The following is a 22,866-nucleotide window of genomic DNA, read 5'->3' as shown; positions in this document are numbered from 1 at the left end:
ATAGGTCGTGTGCTGTGAATTCCGGCAAAGTCGGCAATTTGATTAACTTGGTAAAAAGAGCATGCAACAGAAGGTAAGGGCTGTTTTCAAACTAGCGATCTCCAACTAAAGTAAATATCGCGCTCTATGAGTCCCGACTAAATGTGCCACTTCGACTGACAGGCGAACTTCGGTTGAAGTAGTAGATTCCATGGCTCTATGGGCAATAATAACTTTTAATTTTTAAAATAGCAGTCGCTAAGTCACTAAGTCGTTCCGGGTCACATCCACTTCCATTCAACAATAATTTCCTTCCGCCGTCCGTCATATGGCAGTCACGTGATCACGTGACGTCGGTGCAAATGGTCAATAGGGGGGAAAAAAGCGAGGTTTTTAACCTGGATTTAAAAGCTTGGGGCTTCACTCCTGTTGGCAGCTTATTCCATTTGTGTGCAGCATAACATCTAAATGCAGCTTCACCATGTTTACTTCGAGCTCTGGGTTCCGCTAGTTGACCCAAGTCTACAGATCTCAGATTCCTGCTGGGTTTGTAGACCAAACTAACGGCAGCAAGAGCTGCAAATAAGCAGCAAATCGCTGCAGTGAAGCCCCTATTTTGAAGGATTATTGCGTTTGCATTACAACATATATATTTTATTCTCCAATGCATTTGAACTCATTTGCTCCGAAAAACGTATAAACACGTTCTATTTTAAATATTGCCATGGTCCCCAAAAAGTGTATATGTGTGTGCATATATGTGTATATATATTTATGTGTATATATATATATATATATATATATATATACGTGTGTATATATATGTGTGTGTATATGTACAGTATATATGTATATGAATATATGTACATCTGTGTGTATATATAATATATATATATATATATATATATATATATAATGTGTGTGTGTGTGTGTTTATGCTGGAGCATACAGTAGGCTTTGATGCAGCCTCTGACCTGAAGAGGTCGCTTAAAGCAATGGTAGTTATTACAACAAAAAACGGCAGCAGAGTATAAGAGATCAGCCAGGGCCATGTTGCAAAAAGCTATTTTGCCCAGTGTTTTAAACAGGTTTGTGAATAATGATGAAACTTAGCTATATTCTAATGCTAATTGCTGCCTTGATGCAGCCTCTCAACTGCAAAGAATGGTCAAAGAAATTGTAGTTATTACACAAAAAGCCAGCAGGTAGCAGCAGAGTAAAAGAGATCAACCAGGGCCATGTTGGAAAAAAAAGCCAATTTACTCACAATTCTAAATAGATTTGTGAATAATGATGAAACTTAGTTATATTTTAATGCCAATTGCTGCTTTGATGCAGCCTCTCAACTGCAAAGAACGGTTGAAGAAATGGTAGTTATTACACAAAAAGAAAGCAGGTGGCAGCAGAGCAAAAGAGATCAACCAGGGCCATGTTGGAAAAAAAAGCCAATTTACTCACAGTTCTAAATAGATTTGTGAATAAAGATGAAACTTCGTTATATTCTAATGCCAATTGCTGCAAAACAGAAACGGATAGAAATGTAAATCTTTTTTCCCCTCTGAAAGAAGAGACTCTAATCTTTCTTTTGGTAGGTTCCATGTTTTTATAGCAATAGAACACAATATTCTGTGGGCCTTGCAAAATCAGTCAAAATCCAGTAAAACAGCCAGGAGCAAAGGGAGTTCCTTCACTGGAAATGGCTGGGAGTGATGAGTTAACGTGCATAAATTATACGTGAATTTTCACTATTCGCGGGCCGGCCTGGTTCCTATCCTGCGCGAATGGCGGGGGTGCAATGTATAATTTGAAATTATAATATCATCATTCACCACTAGATTGCAGACATGGCTTAGTTGCGCTTGCTGTGTCTTCTACTGGCCTATACTACAACGTGAATAGGCCTCATCATTTCTTGTGGATTTGGAATGACATGCAGGACTAACATAGTATCTAAATCAGGCCTCCTGGGCATTACTAACCTGAAATGTAGGTGTGCAAGGAGAACATTTAGGGGAGCACAGTTTGTGAGATAAATATTCACGCCACTCAGGTTCACTACTTTACTCATAAACAGCCTGAAGTGTGGAGCACAAGTTTGTCTGCAACAAAAACATATTCAAGAATTGTAATTTAAAAAAAAAGAAAAGAGGAAAAATGTACTTACACAGTCTCAATTTTAGGAGCAAAGTCTGGAGCCCTGCTAAAAATAACAATACAATTGTGAGTGAGTTGATTTTTTTGAAAAAAATAAATAAATGCATGAACTGTGTTCTTGCACTTACACACAATGTTGGTTTGCTGTTCAGCAGTTTTGTGCTGTTCTTCAATAGTAATTTTTATACACGAGTGCCATTTGCACTGGGGGTCGTGGGTGGTGGATCACAGTTTGTGATATTTTTGGATTGTTCAATGTTCAAGACAGGTTCATTGATAATGATTTGGTTTTTAAGTAAAATTTTAAGCAGCACAACCATATTAACTGAATACACCTCTGTTTCAAAATTCCTCAACATTGTTGTACAAGTCACAAAATCAAACCCTAATCATGGGTTAAAAATGATGCCCCTCGCGGCTCTTTGTGTGCATTAATGCATAGGCCTATGTATCAATTTGCACTAAGTCAAATATCCAAGCATAATAATAATGATCACTTTTTCACTGTGATTTGACATCATTTGTCATTTGAGTAGCTGTCAGGTGTGGTGGGAGTTCACAATTGTCCATTTGTCACCTCTTTGGAATCTGCTTCCTTCCCCTCTCTTTGTGTACCACAACCACCTTTGCAAGAATGAACTTGTCTTGGACATTTCTTAGGAAACTGTGAACGTTATTGTCTGTAATTCTAGCATAAACAGTGCCTTGGATTCACTTTGCTAACGTAAATCCCCGCGTGGCGAAACCAAGAGTCATGCAGGTGAATGAGGTCACATTGAAAAATTACTCCTTGTGGTATGATGAACATGACAGTTAGCATTTAACTGTCATATTTCAGGTTCAACATAAATGGATTTCATTGCTCTTAAAATAATCTGTTTTACTTTGTCTTAAAATGTCTTTGACATCTCGGGGCGTATTTAGTCATTTGGGAGTAATGTTTATAATCAACTCAAATGTGTGAATTTGAGAAAATTCAATTTTCTCAGCTAGATAACATCCTTCAAATCTTTCTTGAGGATTGGGCCTATTGGGGCTACGTATATATATATATATATGTAATTTTATTTTTTTTAGAGTAGGTGCGGTCGCAAATTTGAATTTTTTTCTTGCAAATGTTCTACTTTATAAAGTGGCAGATTTGCAAGAGAAAAACTCAGAAACTTACGAGAAATACACATAGCGTACAACTCAGATGTTTGCGTCAATACTTTTCATACTTTTCAATCGGGTTTTCACTAGGGTTGTAACGATAATGGCAATATCGTAATATCGTGATATTAAAACTGCCACAATATTGATGTTGTCATGTCATGATATTAAAAGCAGCACATCTGTTAAAAAAGTCAGGTTGATTTCCATTTGTGCAGTTCTAGAACCCTCTGGTGGCTAGTTTTTTAGTGCAGTTTAATTTTCACAAGGCATGTTTTAGCCCTTCTATGTTTAAAATCCACGCCAATGGTCATATAAAGGGGAACATAATATGCTTGTGAATCGAGTCAATATGTGGAGGAACTATTATTGGAGGAATATATATATGTATATATATATATATATATATATATATATATATATATTATATATATATATATTATATATATTATGTATTTATATATATATATTATATATATATATATTATGTATACTGTATATATATTATATATATTATGTATATATATATATATATATATATATATATATATATATATATATTATATATATATATATATATATATATATATACTCGAGCTGCCGTGTATGACGAGTAAAGTGAATGAATCCCTCTCCATCCTTAAAAACAATGTCCCATTAACCACCAACGAATCCTTACATTAGACATTTAAAAACAATGTCCCATTAACCACCAACGAATCCTTACATTAGACTATAGCTACACTATGTGTTTTTTCCGTAAGTTTCTGAGGGTTTTTCCTCACAAATCTGCCACTTTAAAAAGTCACAAATTTGCCACTTTATAAAGTGACAAATTTGTGAATTTTTTCCTTGGAATATTGCCTCAACCCGCTAAAAATAATTATATGTGGCCCTGATAAGCTGTTGTAAACATGTGATTCATCACAATGTTTTTTTTTTTAACAGATAAGAAGAATCAACATTGAATATATTGTCCCATGTCATTCACATCTTCATGTCACAGCCGACTTCACTTCATTCACAGCGCTTGCTGTTGTCGGTTACGCACATTTGGTGTCACTGTGAAAAAGGTTGAATGAAGCCTTTGGTAGTTTTGACAAAAATGGTTTTGCTCTTGCTTTATTTTTTTCTCATTTGTTTTGCTAATTGTTACTCTCTTCCTGAATCAAGTTTGTACATGCGCGGGAAGATGACGTACTAGTCCATTGTGTGAGAATGATGGCGGTAGCACTCGAAGTGATCATTATACTGACTTTGATGTGTTGTTAAGCAAGTGAATTAAGAGTAAAACAATAATAATTGCTTAAAAAAAACACTTTCGTAATAACTTTTGCCTGTGTTTTGTGGATAAGTCCATCCCTGTTGACAATTTGGGGTCTTATAACTCTATGTAGTGTAATTCTTAAACAATGTCTGTACTAGCGATTACTCACAACTCACTCAGGTAATTATACTGTGAGTCATTAAGACACTTGGTTTCATAGTAAATACAACCAATTCTGACATCATTGTGGGGGAAAATGGCATGAGTCATTAAGAAAAATAATATTTTTCTCCCAAGCTGGCAACAAATAGAACCCTAATCTTGATTCTGATTTTGTTGTTGTGTGTTTTCAGTACTCACAGATGAGTATTTGAACCACTGCCTGGTAGTTAGTTGCATGTCGATTCATAGGTGAATAACGTATTACAACTGATTGAAATAGCGAGCCTGAAATTGTATTCCTGGAATCTTTTTTGATGCAATTCAATCATTTAGTGTCTTTGAGATGTCCGTATTTTAAGAGCCACTGTACCCGAATGTGACTGAGACAGAGCCACACCCCGATACTGCAACAGTCGCCGTTGCTGTTGCATTACCTATGTCTGCCACACTCTCCTTCACATTCTCAACAGAGCTGCACAAGAATGACATTACATTCTCTTCTGCTGCTTACTGCAGCATCTGATGCTCAAATTCCCCTTTGGGAATAATAAAGTTGACCCTTCTAATTGATTAACACACCACCATATACATACTTAGCTAATGAAATTACAGTTTTTTTTTTGTTTTTTTGTTGTTGCTCTAAGACACTTTTACAAGGCCCACATAGAATAGACGTGAGTAATTGACAGGCAAATAAACCAGAGGGGGATAGGAATTACAAAAACGGAAGCCCACATATTTAAGGAATTAACTAGCAACAAAGAGAAACATATTGAATGGACAAAACACACTTTGGTATGGTAGGAAGATTAGAGAGTAAAATGCAATAGAGTGGTGCATCAAACAGAAAAAAGTGCACCCCCACCAAAGGCGTATTGCTGATTTTGCAGCATGCATGAATGCATGGTTCCACATCGACCCCATAGAGGAAACATTTGCATCAAGGCTTGGAGAAAAATTGTGGTTGAGTGAAGTCTGAGGCCAAAGAGGGTCACAGTGAAAAAAGGAGGAAGAGACTGTCAGATAAGCACGATGACAGTGGTAAAGTGGACTTAAGTGAACAGGAATGACAAATATCTGAGGAAGTAGGAATTGTCCTGTTGAGAATTGCGGTTTGCATGCTGTCATTGTTGGATGAAGACAAGGCGTCAGGGATTCCGGAACTGAGGAAAAGCATGGTCTTTAGGTAGCATATGCACTTGGACCTGCAATTTGACACTTGTGGAAGTCAGTTTGTTTACTTTAGAAGCAAATCATGGAAATAGAATAAATATATTCTACAGTTGAAATCTTGCCGTCATGGAACCTCCTTCTGCGTTCAGTAATAATTCAACATTAGTGTAAAAATAAAGTTGACTGCTTCATAATACAACTTAACAATAACGACAGTTACGTATGTAACTACGGTTCTATTTCGTCCCTCCTGACCGCCAGGTGGCGGTGCTGAAACAGCATGGAAATCCCCCACACACATGCGTCACTCGAGAAAGAATTCATAAAGAGACATTTCCAGGGTTCCGGCTGACGTGATCCTCCTGTATAAAAGGGGATCGTAGCCGGAATCTCTCAGGACCTTCTCGCGCAAATCAACACGAGGGCTCTGAGTGACAAGCAATACTGGCGGTCAATCGGGACTCATAGAACCGTAGTTACATACTGCCGTTCTATTTCGTCCCTCCCGACCGCCAGGTGGCGGTGCTGAAACAGCGTGGAACGCCGAATACCAACGATGTCACGAAGACCCGGGAAACTGTACCTCACATCCAGTGGATGAGGAGAGGTGACATCCAAACTGTAGAATCTGGAGAACGTGCAAGGCGACGACCAGAAAGCAGCCGCACAGACATCCTCCAAGGGCACTCTTTTCAGAACAGCCCATGGGGTAGACACACCCCTGGTGGAGTGACTGCGCACCCCAGGAGGAGGGGGACGACCAGAGACCCGATACGACTGCTGAATTACCTCCCCGATCCAATGGGAGCGGCGTTGCTTGGACACAGCAGCTCCTTTATTCGGGCCGTCGTAAGACACAAAAAGCAGGGTGAATGAACGGAAACGTGACGTAGCATCCAAATAAGAGCAGTGCGCCATCACAGGACAACAAAGACCTGGAGCATCATCCCCTTCCATCGATGCCGGCGCAAAACGAGCGAGACGAATAGGGTGGTTGGCTTGAGAGCCAGACAAAACCTTGGGCACAAAAGCAGCATTTGGCCACAATCTGACCCCTGCCCCGTCGGGATCCCAACGAAGCTAACAACGAGGCTAACAGACAGGGCGTGGAGCTCACCCACCCGCTTAGCGAATGCTATCCCAAGTAGAAACGCCATCTTGCAAGACACCCATCGAAGTTCCCCTTCGGCCAACGGCTCGAAAAGGGACCTACACAGTGCGTCGAGCACCAGACGTAGGTCCCAGGCCGGGACTCGAGGCGGATTCCTAGAACGAAGGCGAAGGGCACCCCTGAGGAAGGAGGCCACTAGGCTATGGCAACCCATAGACTTGCCATCCACTGTAACATGGCAGGCCGAAATGGCTGCCACTTAGACCTTGACCCTAGAAGGGGAATGTCCCTTATCATAAACAGATTGGAGGAATTCCAGAAAAGTGGGAATAGGGCACGTTACGGGATTCCTCCTGCAACTTGCACACCACTCCGTAAACAGCTTCCACCTGTTAGCATACAGTGAAGGAGTGGACGGAGCCCTGGCATTAAGGATCGTATTCTGACCAGAAGACGAGCACTCAGTCAGCAACGGGTCTCGACTCTCAGCGGCCAGAGACACAGATGGAGCCGGTGGGGATCGGGATGCCAAATCTGACCCCGCTGTTGGGACAGTAGATCCAGATCTAGTAGATCTAGCAGGCCCCTTGGCCAGGGGTGTGCCAGAGCATCCTGCGCCTAGCGGCCTGTTCTGTTCCCTCAGGGAAAACCAGTGGGGACAGTGAGTGGACTCAAAAAGATCCACTGTCGCCTTTCCGAAGTGACTCCAAATGGCGCTCACCACCTCCCTGGGGTTTGGCGGTCGGGGTTTGGGGGGCTGACGGTTGGGGCTGGGTTGTGGCGGGTGTGGGGCGGGGGGGTCGTGGGGGGAGCGAGGGCTGTGGGCCGGTGGGGTGCCTGGCGGGCCTGCCGTGCCCCGTTCTGCTGCGTTGGATTGGGGGCGCGGGCCATGTTGGGGTGGGGCGCGCTCCTGGCTCCTGGGTTTGCTCTCCGGCCGGTGGCCCCTGTGGGGGCCGGGGGTTGTGCCTTGGCGCTGCCGTGGCCTGGGGGGCCCTGGGGGGTTGTGGTTGCTCTGCCCTGGCCGGGGTCGACGGCTCCCCTCTTTGGTGGAGGTTTTCATGCATGCCAGAGCCACCACACCAGCATCTATTGAAATTCAAACACAATCTGCTTCTTCCTCTGGTCGTTGAATCGGTGGAGGCGGATGTCTGTGGATCTCACTCTGCTTCATCTATCCTTCTTTCCTTTCCTCAGTCTCTCCTTTGGTCTCTTGAGGTCTCCCTAATTTGTTGGAATTTATATGCTTCTGGGGTTCGTGAAAGATTCTGGTTTGTAACCCGGTGGGTAGTAGGTGGTGTCTGGTCGGTGCTGGATTTCACTTTCCTTTCTTTTCTTTGATCCTTCCTCGGGTCTCCTGACAACCTCACGACTCTAGCTGGATTCTTGGATTCTCAAGTATTCGGTTTAGGTGAACGGTATGGGATTTTTAATAGGTTTTAGGTGAATTAATGAGTACACACTCACACGCACGCACACACGCACACACACATACACACACTCACGCACATACAAAAAAAAATTTACATTTAAAAAAAAAAAAAAAGAGAGCAATGATGATGACATCGAATCGGTAAAATTACCGAATGAACAATACTGAGCGCTCTCAGAAAAAAAAATACATAAAAATAAAATAAAATAATCAATAAAAAGGAATTCGCCCACTGGTTGACAATACCCGGGAGAAACATGGCCTGCAGGCTGGCAAGACTGGGGGCGGCCCATCTGAGAAGCTTCCGTGAGGCCCGTAGCAGCTGGGCGGACTTTGTCCCACCCTGATAATTGATGTGATGCATAGTGAAGGTGTTGTCCGATCGTACAAGGACATGGCGCCCTGCCATGAAGGGCAGAAAATGAATGAGGGCCAGATGCATAGCCCGCAGCTTCAGCACATTGATGTGCAGCGATCTGTACCCTGCAGACCACTGGCCTTGAGCCATCCTGTGTAGCCAAACTGCACCCCATCCACTCAGGCTGGCATCGGTGGTGCCCATTTTGTGACGTGTGGGTACCACCCCCAACGGGACTCCCGCTGATAGAACAGACCGGCGATCCCAAGATGTGAGAGCACCCATGAACCGACTGGACACTCGGAGACGCTTCCGACGGTCTAGCGGCGGGTTAAGCCGGAAGCCAAGCAGCCGAGCAGCCACCGTTGCAATGGTCGCAGTGACAGCAGGCCCAATGGCACAAATGCCATCAGGGACGTTCACTTGCCCAGCAGACACAGAAAAAGGACATACGGCAGCGTCCCATTGGCACGGAAGAGACCATCCATGGGGACGGTCGAGCAGTCATGGAGGTGGTGTCCAATGACATCCCGATGAACAGAGTCTACTGAGAGGGAACAAGAGAGGACTTCTCCAGGTTGACCTTGAGCCCAAGTTGTGACACATGCTGTCATCCAAGTAAGGGAGCACCTTTATGCCCCTCGACTGCAGGGGTGCAAAGTGCCGCCTTCACTCCACGTGTGAACACTCTGGGAGAGAGTGACAGCCCAAATGGGAGTACTCTGAACGTCCAGTGGCGACCCCTGTAGGCAAAAAAGAGAAACTTCCTGTGCTGAGGAGCAATAGGGACGTGGAAGTAAGCGTCCTTCAGATCGATTGACGTAAACCATTCCCCTCGGACAATCGTCCTCAACACGGCCGACGTAGTTAGCATACGGAAGGGCAACACCCTGATGTAACGGTTGAGCCTTCTCAGATCTAAGATGGGGCGTAGTCCGCCTGTCTTTTTTGGAATGAGGAAGTAGGGGGAGTAGAATCCCCCTGGATGAGCCAAGGGATCCACTGCTTTGATAGCGGACTTGGCGAGGAGGGTCGCTAGCTCTTGATCCAGAGCTAGTACCTTTTCCGGGTTGCTGATGAAAGTATCTCTGACCCGTAAGGAGAGAGGGGGCCGCCGTCGGAACTGAATCCTGTACCCATGAGACAAGGTTGAAAGCACCCATGGGTCCGAAGCGAGGGTAGCCGAGTAGTTGAGCTGGAGACAGGAAAAGTAACAGACTGCCGGCCCCTCGGGCTTAATCCCTGGTCCTCCTTTCGGGGTCCGGGAGGGATGGGGCGTGGTGCGTGAAGCTCAGGGCTGACCATTGGGCCCTCGGCCAGAGGGGCGAACCCCACGGGCGTCCGTGACATGGCCTCGTGTGGGATGACGAGGCCCGTATCCCCCGTAGACCGAAAGAATTTCCCAGTACGTGACAGAGGGGCGGCCGGGAGAATGGCTCCCCCCGAGTTTGGCGGAGCATAGCGCCTGGCAAGGCTAGCAAACCTACGCCTTGCGTCATTAGCACCCACTGTGCGTTTCAGCGCGCCTGTCGCTGCCGAACCAAAAACTTAACCCGGCACCACAGTGAGGTGACGCAGTTCCTTCCGAGAGGGCTCTCGCAAGGGTGACTGAGCCAGGTGTGCTACCACCGTCGCCGCGTTGTATGACTTAGTGACCAGTTCAGTGACCAGTTTGATGGACATCAAGGCTAGGGCATCTCACAGCCTCTCTAAGGGCCTCCTCCGGAGAGATGATGAGTGAAGCCACAGAATACTCAACATTAGGCATACGGTCCAAACCAATAGGATTCAGAAACCGCATATTTGCCAGGGCACGGCCATCCGCCGGGAGCCGAGGATAAACACTAGAATTAGACCAACAGGAATGAAGGTCTGTCAAAAAAAGACGAGATTCTGGGATCCAAAAAGACTCGGTTGAGTAGTCCATCGGAGAGAGGCCACACTCAGTAGGAGGCTGAGAAAAGCCAGACGTGTCCAACTTTAAACGTTGGAAGGCGCTAAGCATAACTAGCACCAATTCCACTCCAGCTGAAAAACAGTCAAAAGGAGGAGAAGACGGGCAGTGGAAACAGAGTCCATACCTGAACATCCCTCACAATCCCAGACGGAGACGGCATCCTCGGCGACGTTGTCTGCTTGAGAAGGCAATTGGAGTGTTGCATCCAGCATGTCCACCAATGCATAGGCCAACTCCACTGCAGAGGCCTGAGAAACAGATGGGTTTCGATCACCCAACTGCGCCTGTATTGCCATCACACTGACAGTCCGCTCGTCTCCTCTTACTCCGATGGTCCGCCACAGAGCTAGCAGCGAGCGTCATCGTCCATAGCAGCCGCCGAATAATGCGCAATGAGCGTGCGCAAGTCAACAGGCATTGAATTAATTATTATAATTAATAATTAAATCTTCGTGTGGGAGAGGATGCGAAAAAATACAGCCTCTTCACCAACGGAACATCCAAATTCACAAGTGCTCACAGCAACCCATAAGTGAAGGTTTGTGTCATCATTCCCTAGCAGAAGTCATGACAGACAATATCAAAGCCATCAACCAACATCCAGGGGGCTGGTGACCTCACAAATGGAGCTGCATAAATTGCGAGGCAATACAAGCTAGGAAAGGATACAAAATAACCGTCCCAACACTAGCGAGTTGTAGTCAAAACAAGTCAAAGTAAGACGTCAACAGTCGTTAATATCCACCAGGTGTACTCACAAATTTGAAGCCACACTCAGCGATGCATAAAATCCAAAAGTCCAAATACACAGAGCCGTCGCAGCCGAGGGGGAAATCCCCACACGCATGCGTCACTATTTAACAGCAACATCATCAAATCACAAAACAATGCTGTTTGTGTTTGCTCCCAATATTGTCAAACATTTTATATTTGAATTTTGTCAAGAAAAAAACAAAGAAAAAAAAGATGTTTCTTAATCTGTGACTGTTATAGAGCTGAGAGTATTCTGGGGTCCATTGGGTCCAAGTTATTCAAGGGGCCAGTTGCCCATCCCTGACTTATGGTGATTAGATAATAGCCTAGTACAATACACTCAAAAAAAAAAAGTTGGGTCAAAAGTAACCCAATTATGGATAAAAAATGGACCGATCCATTTTATGGGTCAATTTGACCCCACTTTCTGGGTTGTTTTATACAAAATTACCCAATTTTTTGACCCAAGTAGAGGTTCAATATTTATGAGTTGTTTTACACTAAAAGACCCATTTCTTGACTCAAAGTTGGGTCAAATTGACCCAAGTAGAGGATCAGTCCATTTTTGATCCAACTGTTTTTGGAGTGTATATACTTGTATATTCTAAATAGTTGTATTACTTAAAATAGAAATGAAATGTGGTAAAAATAGAAGACATATGGGCAGGATGCATTTCCATAATAATATTATTATATCATAATGCAAGGCCTATAGTATTGTATACGTACTGTTAGTAAGTACGTGTGACGGTAGCCACAAAAAGCAATGGACAACTTCTATAATTCATTTTATTGTGATATCTATTATTAATTAACAGTATTTGGGGGGATCCTAATGTGTGCTGGAAAGCTGTCAAGTTGGAGTCAGCATTCAAAATATATTTCCTTACAGGGAGTGAAGAATTTGAACTATGTGTGCACATTTTTTCACCGACAAAAAGAAAATCACTTGACAAAAAAAGTTGTTAAACGTCTCATTCTGGGTTCAAACTGATTACAGCATATCATGTATTTGTGAAGCAATCCTGGATAGGTTGGAAATTTGGCATAACCTCACTGCTGTGATGGTTTGCCAGAATTGTCATCTTGAACTTGAACACCATCCATCTAATGAGAAAAGCAGAAAGGCTTGAATGAGACATCATTTTTCTTCCAAGGTTATGTGAGAAATAAATGCTCCCTTCACGTCTCAGCCAGCTAGTAGAAATGGAGACAGTAGAGTAGGGGCGCCCTCCTGTGACTATTTGTGAAGTTGATTTAGATGAGGGCGTGTCCCTTCAAATATCACAGTTTAATACGTCATTGTTACTGTAAAACGTTTTCTAGTGCATTTGCTTTAACACCAGGAATGTTTCTTATACATTTGTCAGAGTGTAATAATGTTTTTGAACAGGTGTTATTTTGTATTTGGCTCTTGTGCTTGTTGACGGTATGATACTGATGGGCATCATAAGTTCTACATATACAGTATGGCTTTTGTTTATGCCTCTGATATTTTGATATTAAATATAAAATCGATTATACAGCAACCTCTAATGTAGCCCATGTCTAGGCCAATATACAGTTCAAAGCAACTCACATTAATAACTCACAATAATTGACTTCAGTCACAAAATTGCATGGCCTAATTCAGGGGTCAGCAACCTTTCCTGCCAGAAGAACCATTTCAGGCAAATAAATAACAGAAAATTTGTCTGAAGCCACAAAACATTTGAAGATTGTGATGATGGATGATGGAGTGTGTAATGTAAAGGGCCCGAAAACTAATCAGCCCTGCACCATAAAGGAAACTTTCATATATTTTTTTCATACTTCATTTTTATACATTTTTTTTTTTACTTTTCGGCCTTTCTGACAAATTTCTGACATTTTTTGGTAATTTTATGGACATATGGGGATTTTCTGCCTCTCCATTATTATTATTTATTTTATTATTGATATTGTATGACAATTTTTTTTGTTTACACATTTTTTTCCTGCCTTTTTTGCTATCAATTTTGGCAATTTCGTGGACACTTAATGGAAATTTTTAGTATTTCTTCTTTTGTTTTGTTCTTGTTTTTTTATTGTTACTTTTTAAATGGTTTATTTTTTGACTCTTTTTTTTTTTTTTCAAATCAATTTTCAGACTTTGTTTTTGCAATTCCAAAGAAATTTTATGGTTGTTTTTAGTTGTCTGCCTTTTTGGACATTTTATGGTCATGTTTTGGACATGTTAAAGTCATTTAAAAAACTTTTTCATCTTCTTTTCATTTATCTTTTTCTAAAAACTTAAAATTTTGACTTTTTTGAAGATTTAGTTATTATTTTTTTATTTAATCAATAATTAATTTAAAGAATATTTTATCTAAAAAATAAAAATATTATTTTCTACTTATTTTTTTAAGAGATCCACAAGGAGCCACAAGGGACAAAAGAGTGCTACATGTGGCTCCTGAGCCGCAGGTTGCAGACCCCTGATTTTTATTATTAGTACAGTATTTATTTTCATTGGCCCTAATTTGCTTTCTTTCTTTGAGTGGGAATGATTTCTCAAAATATTATGTTTTTGAATGACTTGAAATGAGTGGGATGACGCAAATGAACTATTCCTCGATTTTGGTGTGCAGTGTATCATGTTTTTGCATGAGGACCAGTCACTGCAGCAGCCAACACATACCTCGCTCTGTCCCAACACTTGGACCATCAGAAAAATTTAATCAGCATCCTGTTGGCTAGGCTCCAACTAAATGCCACTCTTCGTTGGTTTAATATGTCAGATACAAAATGAAGGGGGAAAAAGCAGGATGATAAGAACGGATGAAGCTGCTCTATTTTAATCTGAATAAGGGAAAGATGTGCAGCACGTTGGATGGTCAGGCACCAAAAAGCATTAACACTCCTGAGTGTCTATTTTAAAAGTCATTAGCAGTATTTGATTTGAGTGCAAGTTGATATTTTAATGCATAATTAATCATTGATGAAGGCAATAATTTTTGTGTTGAGCCTCTACTCATTTCTTTTGCTGAAGGTCCAATGTCGGTTCTCATAAGACATGAATGAAGTGCGGTGCGTGTCGTGATTCATTCTGTTTTTCTGGGTGTCTCCTGCAGCTTCCACCAGCACCACCACAACCGCCAAGACCTCCAGTCATGTGACGCGCTGTAGTGATAGCCAGAAGAACTACTGTGTCAACGGAGGGGAGTGCTTTACCCTTGAAATCATGCATGGCAGCACAAAGTTTTTTTGCAGGTGAGGACATGGGATTTTGGAGACTGGCTTTTTTTGTGCGGGTTTTCTGTGCTTGTGTTTTATTGCGTTCTTTCTGTCAAGCTACTTTGCAAACAATTCATTTCACTCTCTTGACACTTGACACACTTAGAGGCAAGGAAGGAATCTATAAAATGCACTAACCAGACACTAAATTAATACTTCAGTACTTTCACAATCAAAGCCTTGGATATCCCATAAAAGCTCTCTGTAAAAGTATCTCACAAAAGTGAGTACACCCCTCATATTTCTGCAGATATTTAATTATATCTTTTCATGGGACAACAGTGAAGAAATGAAACTCTGACACAATGAAAGTTGTTAGTATACAAATTATATAAAAGTGTAAAATGTATTGTTCCCACTATGAAGCTCACATTACAGCCATTAAAAATTATACCCTTCCTGAAAAAAAGAAGAAGAAGAGTACACACCTGAGTGGAAATGTCCAAACTGAGCACAATTAATCATTTTCCCCTCCCCAGTATCAAATGACTCTCAGGTGTGACTAATGGTATTATGGTAATATGGTATTACAGCTCTCCAGGACTGGACTGGCACAAATAATAAGCCATTTTGACTTAGGCCCGCCAGCCCAGCCCGATTCCTGACCATCCTTGGCTATTACGAAGCTCTACCACTGTTGTTTATTGGTTCAGTTTGCTCTCTATATTGTAAATGGATTAACTCATTCAAACCCAAAACCGTATAAATACGTTTAAATATTTTTTCCTTTATTTCCCAAAACGTATTTATATGTTTTATTTTATGTTTTTTCATGCTAGAACATACATAAGGCTTTGATGCAGCTTCTGAACTGAAGAGGTGGCTTAAAACAATGGTAGTTATTACAAAAAACGGTCAGCAGGTGGCAGCAGAGTATAAGAGATCAGCCAAGGCCATGTTGTATAATTAAACATTCATGAAGGCAAGCATCTCTATCTATCTATCTATCTATCTATCTATCTATCTATCTATCTATCTATCTATCTATCTGCAGAGGCAGATAGATGGATAGATGGATGCAATCTAACTGAACAGGCGAATCTTCAAGAAAATACTGACCCAAACACACTTCTGAAACAACAAAGGAGTTCATCAAGAGTACGAAGTGGAAGGTTTTAGCCTGACCAAATCTCACAACCCTTACTTAAATCCTTGTATGGTGTTTGGGTCTGTGGGACCCATTTTCACACACTAAAAACAGGTCTCACATAGCGTTGTTCCGATATCGGTATCGAGAGAGGCTCCTGCATTAAAACAGTGGTATCGGCATCGGCAAGTACAAACAAGTAACAGGCCAATATCATTTCTTTCTGACGCTGATATAGGATTTTGGAGGCAGCATCTTGTATCTTGCTTATGCACAACATTCACTGATGTGTGACTTGATCACTGCATGTCAAGCCAAGATATCCTATTGGCCCTTGAAGGCTCTGAAACAATGGCAGGACAGCTTTTTCATGATGAAAAAACAAACAAACCTAGGTATTGGTATGGCATTGGTATTGGCCGATACTGCAAAACTGGGTATCAGAATCAGTATCGGAGGCCAAAAAACGATACCGGAACAACACTAATTCTTCACAAAAGAAAAATGCACTGTTTCAAAGTTTGATTATGTCAATTGGTGCATCAATGTTTGTTTGTTTTGAAGACAGTTTTTCACTTTTTGCTTTTCACAAACTGAAGCTATCTGTCAGAGAAATTTAGCAAGCTAAAATAACAAAATTAGTTAAACTACATAAAACCTTTATTATTATTATTATTATTATTATTATTATTATTGTGATGAATAAGCAGTTTGGAAAATGGATGGATTGTTATTAGGATAAATATCTATCCAATTTAATAACCTTAATAACCAATTTAACCTGCGTAAATAATATTTCAAAGTCTCATAATCCAAAATTATCCCTTTCAGGTCCATATGTCTTGTCATTTTTCTTTCCTTTTTCTTTTTTTCTTTCTGTCTGTCGCTTTCTCGCACTCTCTTTCTTTATTTCTCTCTCCCTCGATCTCCCTCTCCTTTGTCTGGAGATGGTACATGGATGCATTGTAAACTGTGGATTGCCCACCATGCTACACAGAAGCTTGTTCAGCATCCTCATTTCTGCCCCAGATGTCAGGCTGTTCCGAACAGAGCCTGTCTTCCTCCTCAGTTCATCCAGGTGCAAAGGATCGCTTTACTTGACGCTGTGCTCCAGCACAGAGCTTCATATATGAGGGCACTGGTAGAGCAGCATGTTTTTACGGGAAATGCAGGCGGCTGTGTTCTTTGTTGCACATGGCATCAATGTTGGCAGTACAATCCAGGCTTTCATCCACCTGCAATCCCAAGTATTAGTACAGTGTGCAACACTCTTGGGTGGTTTGGATCCGACTTGCAGTCAGGACTTTTTGTATTTGCCTTTGTTGCTCTCAGTCCCACTCTACCCCACTGTCGTATGGTGTTCCACAGGGTTCTATTTTGGAGTATCTTCTGTTTTTATTGCATTTTCTGCCCCTGGGTTCCATCTAAAGAAAGCATGGCATTTTCTTTCACTGCTATATGGATGACAGTCAGATCTACTGTATGTCCCGCTAAGCAAAAAGGATGCTTTCTCCTTAAAGCTTCTCAATGCAGGAAACTGAATTTTGAATCACTATTATCAAGTGTGGCCGAAAAATTTAACTGCACACTCCCACCTTCCCGTATGCACTTCCTGCATGACATCACATCCGCAGACAGAAGGCGGGAAATTCAAACCCAAATGCAATCAGAAAACTATTGACCAGGAGTAGTTAATCTGTTAAAAGTTAATCTGCGAAATAGAAAATGTTTGAGTCATAAATGGTCAATCAAAAAGGCTATTGTAAAGATATTTTTTTAGCAAAATCCTCCATTGAGCAGCTTTAAGGCCATTTTTCCCCCCCTGTTTGCAGGAAATCAAAGCCTGGATGGAACTTCTTGAATTTCAATGACAAGAAAAGACAAGTCTGTTTGATCCCAGTGGTCCTTGTACATCCCATCCTGTTGTCATGGGCCACATTCTTAAACTTGGGTTTTAGAATGGACAGTTTTTAAATTGTATTGGCAAATCTAGCTTAGTCTTCTTTTTTATTTGTTTATTTTAGGCAGCTGGCTAAAGTTAAGCCGTTGCTTCTTCATCTTGGCTGGATTACTGTAATGCATTATATTCTAGAGTCAGCTAGTCCACCCTCAAGTGTCACCAGTTGGTCCAAAATGTTGCTGCTCACCTACCAAATCGAGCTCTTAGGAGGGAGCACGTAACTCCAATTCTGGCCTCCCTTCACTGACTACGTTTACATGCAGTCAATATTCGGGTTAAGGTCAGAATTCCGGTTTCTGAAACAATCAAGGTTTACATGCTTGGCGGAAAGAGCTACTCCCATTTACATGCACATTTGTGCTTGATTGGAATAACCCGACTCGGACCACAACTCGCGGACAATGTAATTAAGTAAATAACGTCATTTCTGTTTTTAACTTACTATATATTCAATAAAATACATTATATTTATGTCACTCTCCATGCTAAATAAAGTAGTCTGTTTCCTCCTCGCTCCAGAAGTGTGTTTTTTTGCGGTGAGCGTCATGTTTGTTGACAACGGCTTGAGTATTTCCGGTGGGTTACACGCCATAAGCACGGACTTATATACTTGTATTTACTGTATGTGTATATAGGCACAAACTGTGGCGCTTTCACTGTAGAGACAAGGAAAACGCAGTGGAGAAATCAATGCATTCAAGGGAGGCTCCATTAGTAAGTAGGATGGCGCTGCGCATACAAGTCGTGACTACATAGACCAAGATGCCTTGCAAATCAAATCAGCGAAGAAGAAAAAGAAAAGAAGACGAAGAAGAAAATAGCGAGCCATGCACACAGTGAAAAACATTGCCCCAATCCGATCGATTGAGGTATTTCGAACGCGTTTATATGCACAAGAATTCAGGTTATGAAAGGGGTAACCCAGGGGTCTTATTTGGGTTTTTAAAAGCCCGAATAAGACCATATTCTGGTTATTGCACGTGCTTACATGGCCTTACAAAACCCGAATATTGCCAATATTCGGGTTTTAAAAGGGTTATTGCCTGCATGTAAACGTAGTCACTGCTTCACTTGCAACCCAGGTTAGGGAGTCATTATGTAACACAGCTACAGGTGGTTAATGTTGTGCTGGAATTTGCAAGGTCATTTGTCTGATCTTACTTTAATCATTTGACCATACGCCCACTGCCAAATGGGGATCATGAAGTAAGAATTTGACATAAAAAAAAAATCCATCATTCCAACAATTTGCTCCCATTATCAGTTCTCTTTTTAATTTGGTCTTGTTACCTTTTTTTTTTTGTCCATCTCGTTTGTCCTGTATGTAACATGTCAGCATTGTTATTCTCTTGTCCTTTCTACCCAACGACCAGGTGCTTGACCGGATTCACTGGGCACCGATGTGAACAAGCTGTGCTTAAGAAAGTCTCAAACCCAAAACGTATGTGACCACTGTATTCAGTCCCACATGTCATTACTGGTGTTTCACCTTCATGTTTTTTCAAAATGGAGAAGTTCATCTTTCTTTTATGAACAATGATGGTGCAATTTGGTCATGAGAAAGCCATAATTCAAGTTCTGTGATCTGGTTTTGATGTTGGACCAAAGAGAGCAACAATGATCTGAAACTTGCATGTACTTCCACTTCATCACATCCCATTCTGGTGTCCGCCACTGAAAAACAGTATTTTTTACCCTCAACCCACTACTAATTTTTCATTCAGCACACCTCTCTGACACCAGATGCTAACACTTGCACGTAGAATACTAATGTGATTTGTAACAAAGTTTTGGATCAAATGTCTCACAACACTGGGACTCAAGTTACCACCGGGGGCTGAGGCTCCTCCTGTGGTCTTTGTGAGTCCTGTGTATATGGGCCTATGTAATTCTTGGGTTGGGCTTTAGCAAAATATGTTATCTGGGAGCTATCGTTTCTTACAGCCCAAATGGCTGCCTGTTTACATGCACATTTCAGTCAGCTGCTTCAAGTCAAAACTCCCTAAATTCCAAGAGATTTTTAATTGAACTCAAACTTCTGAATTCTGACTAGACAGTTTGTCTAGCTAGCCCTTCCTGCCAACACCAGTGATGACTATTGTGGGTTCTTCTTCACTTTTATAAACTAATTGCCTGTCTCTTTTTGTCTGTTTCTCTTTTCTCCTAATCAGGTGTCCAAATGAATTTACTGGTGATCGCTGCCAAAACTATGTAATGGCCAGCTTTTACAGTACGTCTATTTCCACTTGTTTCAGTTTTTTTTTTTTTATAATGGTGCATGTTTCATTAGCTGCACATGTGTTGTAATTCCTTCCAAGTTGCCTTAAACCTGTGATATAGGCAGATATGATTTTTGCATATTCAAGTTTGCTTCAGTATGTTACAGCTTCATGACATATTTAGTACACACATGCACATACACACAAATGAGCCTATTCATGGAGAACTACCATGCATGGCTAAACACAAAACAGTCGTATACAGAAAAATAAAAAAAGGAAGTGACATATGAAGGTATTAGTTGATTACTATATTAAGTGTAATCTTTGCGTGTTCAAAATAATTGAAAAATGAGATCTGATGAAGGAGCTTCTTTTGCAAAAGATTTATTTTAGGAGCTCCTAAAAGACACAAGACATGCTTACATTCAAAGGTGATGTTAAGCCTCGAGTGTGTCCATATGAAAAACACACAGTCGCTTTATAGAGGAAAAAAGCATACTCCTCCTCTGAGGCTGGACAAAGGGTTAGCAATTATAATAAACAGACAAGTGATTCATTGACATGTTTACTCCAGTCTTGTCCAGAGCCGGAAATATATGACTAGACAGGTACGACCCTGCGACCTAGACTCCCTAAGACCCACAGTGTTATCAACTTGAGAACATGCATGCCTCCCATGTGCATTCCTGTCTCACCAGCTGGAAGGGAGTGAAAAGTGTTATTCCTTACACTACAGTTATATGTCCAATATATTTCACACAAACATTATCACACTTATATGGCATCTATATACTATAATTTAATTCATAAACAGTAAAAATATGCATAGAAAATGTTAAATGTCTTCAGTCCCTCAATGAACAAACTATATTTGTTCAAAATAAGACATTAAATCCCTTAGAAATAGTCTAGAGAAAAATTCCAGCCGGATCTTCATCTGATGTCGCCACCGCGGTCATAGCTTTAGAAGTTACAGATTCAACCATCATATAAGACGACTTGTTTTGTACATCTTGCTTTTCAATGGCTGTGGCAATAAGCCGCGTGCACAACGATCTTAAACAAGGAATACAGCAACAACCGCAAGTTGTCAAAAAAGCTGAAACCAAATTTTTATATCTTCCAAAAGCATCCATCCAGTTATCCAAATTGACGTATCGATACCGGACTGCTCTTTCATTTTTTTTATTAAGTGTCCGGAGTCCCTCAATGGCATTGGTTAAACTTCCACCCGGTGCAGTGTTATTAGGAATAAAAGTACAACATTGTTCTGCGAACATTGAACAAACACCACCCCTTTCTGCAAGTAACATATCAAGGGCTATATGATTCTGATTTAGTCATTTTAGGTTGTTCTGTCTTACTCATATTTTTATCAATGCAAAATAAAATTGGAAAATAGGGATCAGTTCCAGAGAACCATGCCCACAGCATTAGGCCATAACAAAAGGTGTTATTTATGGTTACATTAGGTGGCCGGATATTACCTTCAGGAAGAACAAAAGTTAATTCGAATTGATGTCCCATTCTTCTCAATGTTACTCTCTTGCTAAAAAAAACTGCCTCACCACTGGACGGCCAGTATCGGCCACTTTGGGTGGTAATGAAGGTGCTCCAGTCCAGTCGTAAAACACTACCTGTCAAATACCACCAGTACTTGAGCCAAAGGCCCCCCTTCGTCGGCCCCCCACTACTAAATCCCTTCAAAGATTTAATGGGGAGTTTGACAGATGTGTTTGTGTTAGGAGCAACGGTCAGGACAATTGAGTTATTATACGCCCAGTTCATTATCCATTGGAATTTGGGTAGAAATAACATTTCTTTTATCACGATGTGTTGTATTCAAACTCACGTCAAGGGGTTTCATGAAAAACCAAAATGGCACAACAATTAACAAGAGAAAAACCGTCACAATGCAGCAATTAGTAGCAGAGTTCTTCATCGAAGCCATCTTGAGAAGAAGTTCTTTTGTCGAAGGAGAAGGATGTTTGTCAGTCGTTGGTTGATTTTTTTTTTTTTTTTTTTAGAGGCGTTGTCAGCCTTTTTCTGAACCCTGGCTCACTGCCAGAGATCGCAGGAAAGGTCACGGGACTTCATTCCCAGTGTGACTCTATCCTTGTGAATTGATGAAAAAGGGGCATGTGACTCAAATCACCATTGAGTGATTTCTCCTTCAAACAGCAGGTTGACACTTGGTCAGCTTTGCCCATGGAAAAGGCACTACAATGAACCTCCTTCCAGGACCTCCCCCGCTGCAGCTTCCCTCCTTGGACAGCTTGTCAGGTAGACACTGGAAACGGCGTGGTGGGGCTCGGTGAGATGGCTCCAACTGGTGTGGGCGTAGATCATCAGACGGTTGCCCTTGGTGGCATTGTTGAACCAGAAACAGCCGGCCTTGTAGATGAGAGGTGATACCAAGTATCCCCTTTTCGATACAAGCGCACCGCACAGGATGTACGCTCCTTGACCTTAAATGGACCTAGCCAATGAGGACAAGACCATTTCGGTTTAGTTACTTTCAACCACACATATTCACAATCATTTATTTTTGAAGGAACTTCTGGTTGGTTATCTGTTAGCTTAGAGAATGTAGACACTATCTCTTTAATTACCGGGGGCCTCTCAACGTGTGACTCCCCAGCGGAACATTGGGGGCGGGAAACAGCCTGTTTTTATGACCCTCAAAAGGAGTCCAACCTTTTTATATCTTATGAAGTTTTTGTTTTTTCAAATGGGTTCGTCTAATCCAATATTCCTAAGAAGCCCTTATAATAGTAGATAATGATTAATCAAATATTTTACCATGATATTTACTGTTGTAGATTTAGCATAAATGTACTTTTTATC

At 41.5% G+C, this 22,866-nt stretch overlaps 1 protein-coding gene across 3 annotated transcripts in view; it reads left to right on the top strand.

Annotated features, from left to right (window-relative positions):
* Nucleotides 1-22,866, top strand: part of nrg1 (neuregulin 1) — a 56,488-nt gene that overhangs the window by 6,054 nt on the left and 27,568 nt on the right. For all 3 annotated transcript variants that reach the window (XM_077585414.1, XM_077585411.1, XM_077585413.1), the window contains exons 3-4: nt 14,588-14,726; nt 19,969-20,027. In XM_077585414.1, the coding sequence (XP_077441540.1) occupies nt 14,588-14,726; nt 19,969-20,027 (198 nt within the window). The remainder of the gene's footprint in view (nt 1-14,587; nt 14,727-19,968; nt 20,028-22,866) is intronic.

The sequence above is a fragment of the Vanacampus margaritifer genome, chromosome 14 (genome assembly GCF_051991255.1).
Source record: "Vanacampus margaritifer isolate UIUO_Vmar chromosome 14, RoL_Vmar_1.0, whole genome shotgun sequence".
In the NCBI taxonomy this organism is placed as follows: Eukaryota; Metazoa; Chordata; class Actinopteri; order Syngnathiformes; family Syngnathidae; genus Vanacampus; species Vanacampus margaritifer.
This window is presented reverse-complemented; position numbering and strand designations above follow the sequence as displayed.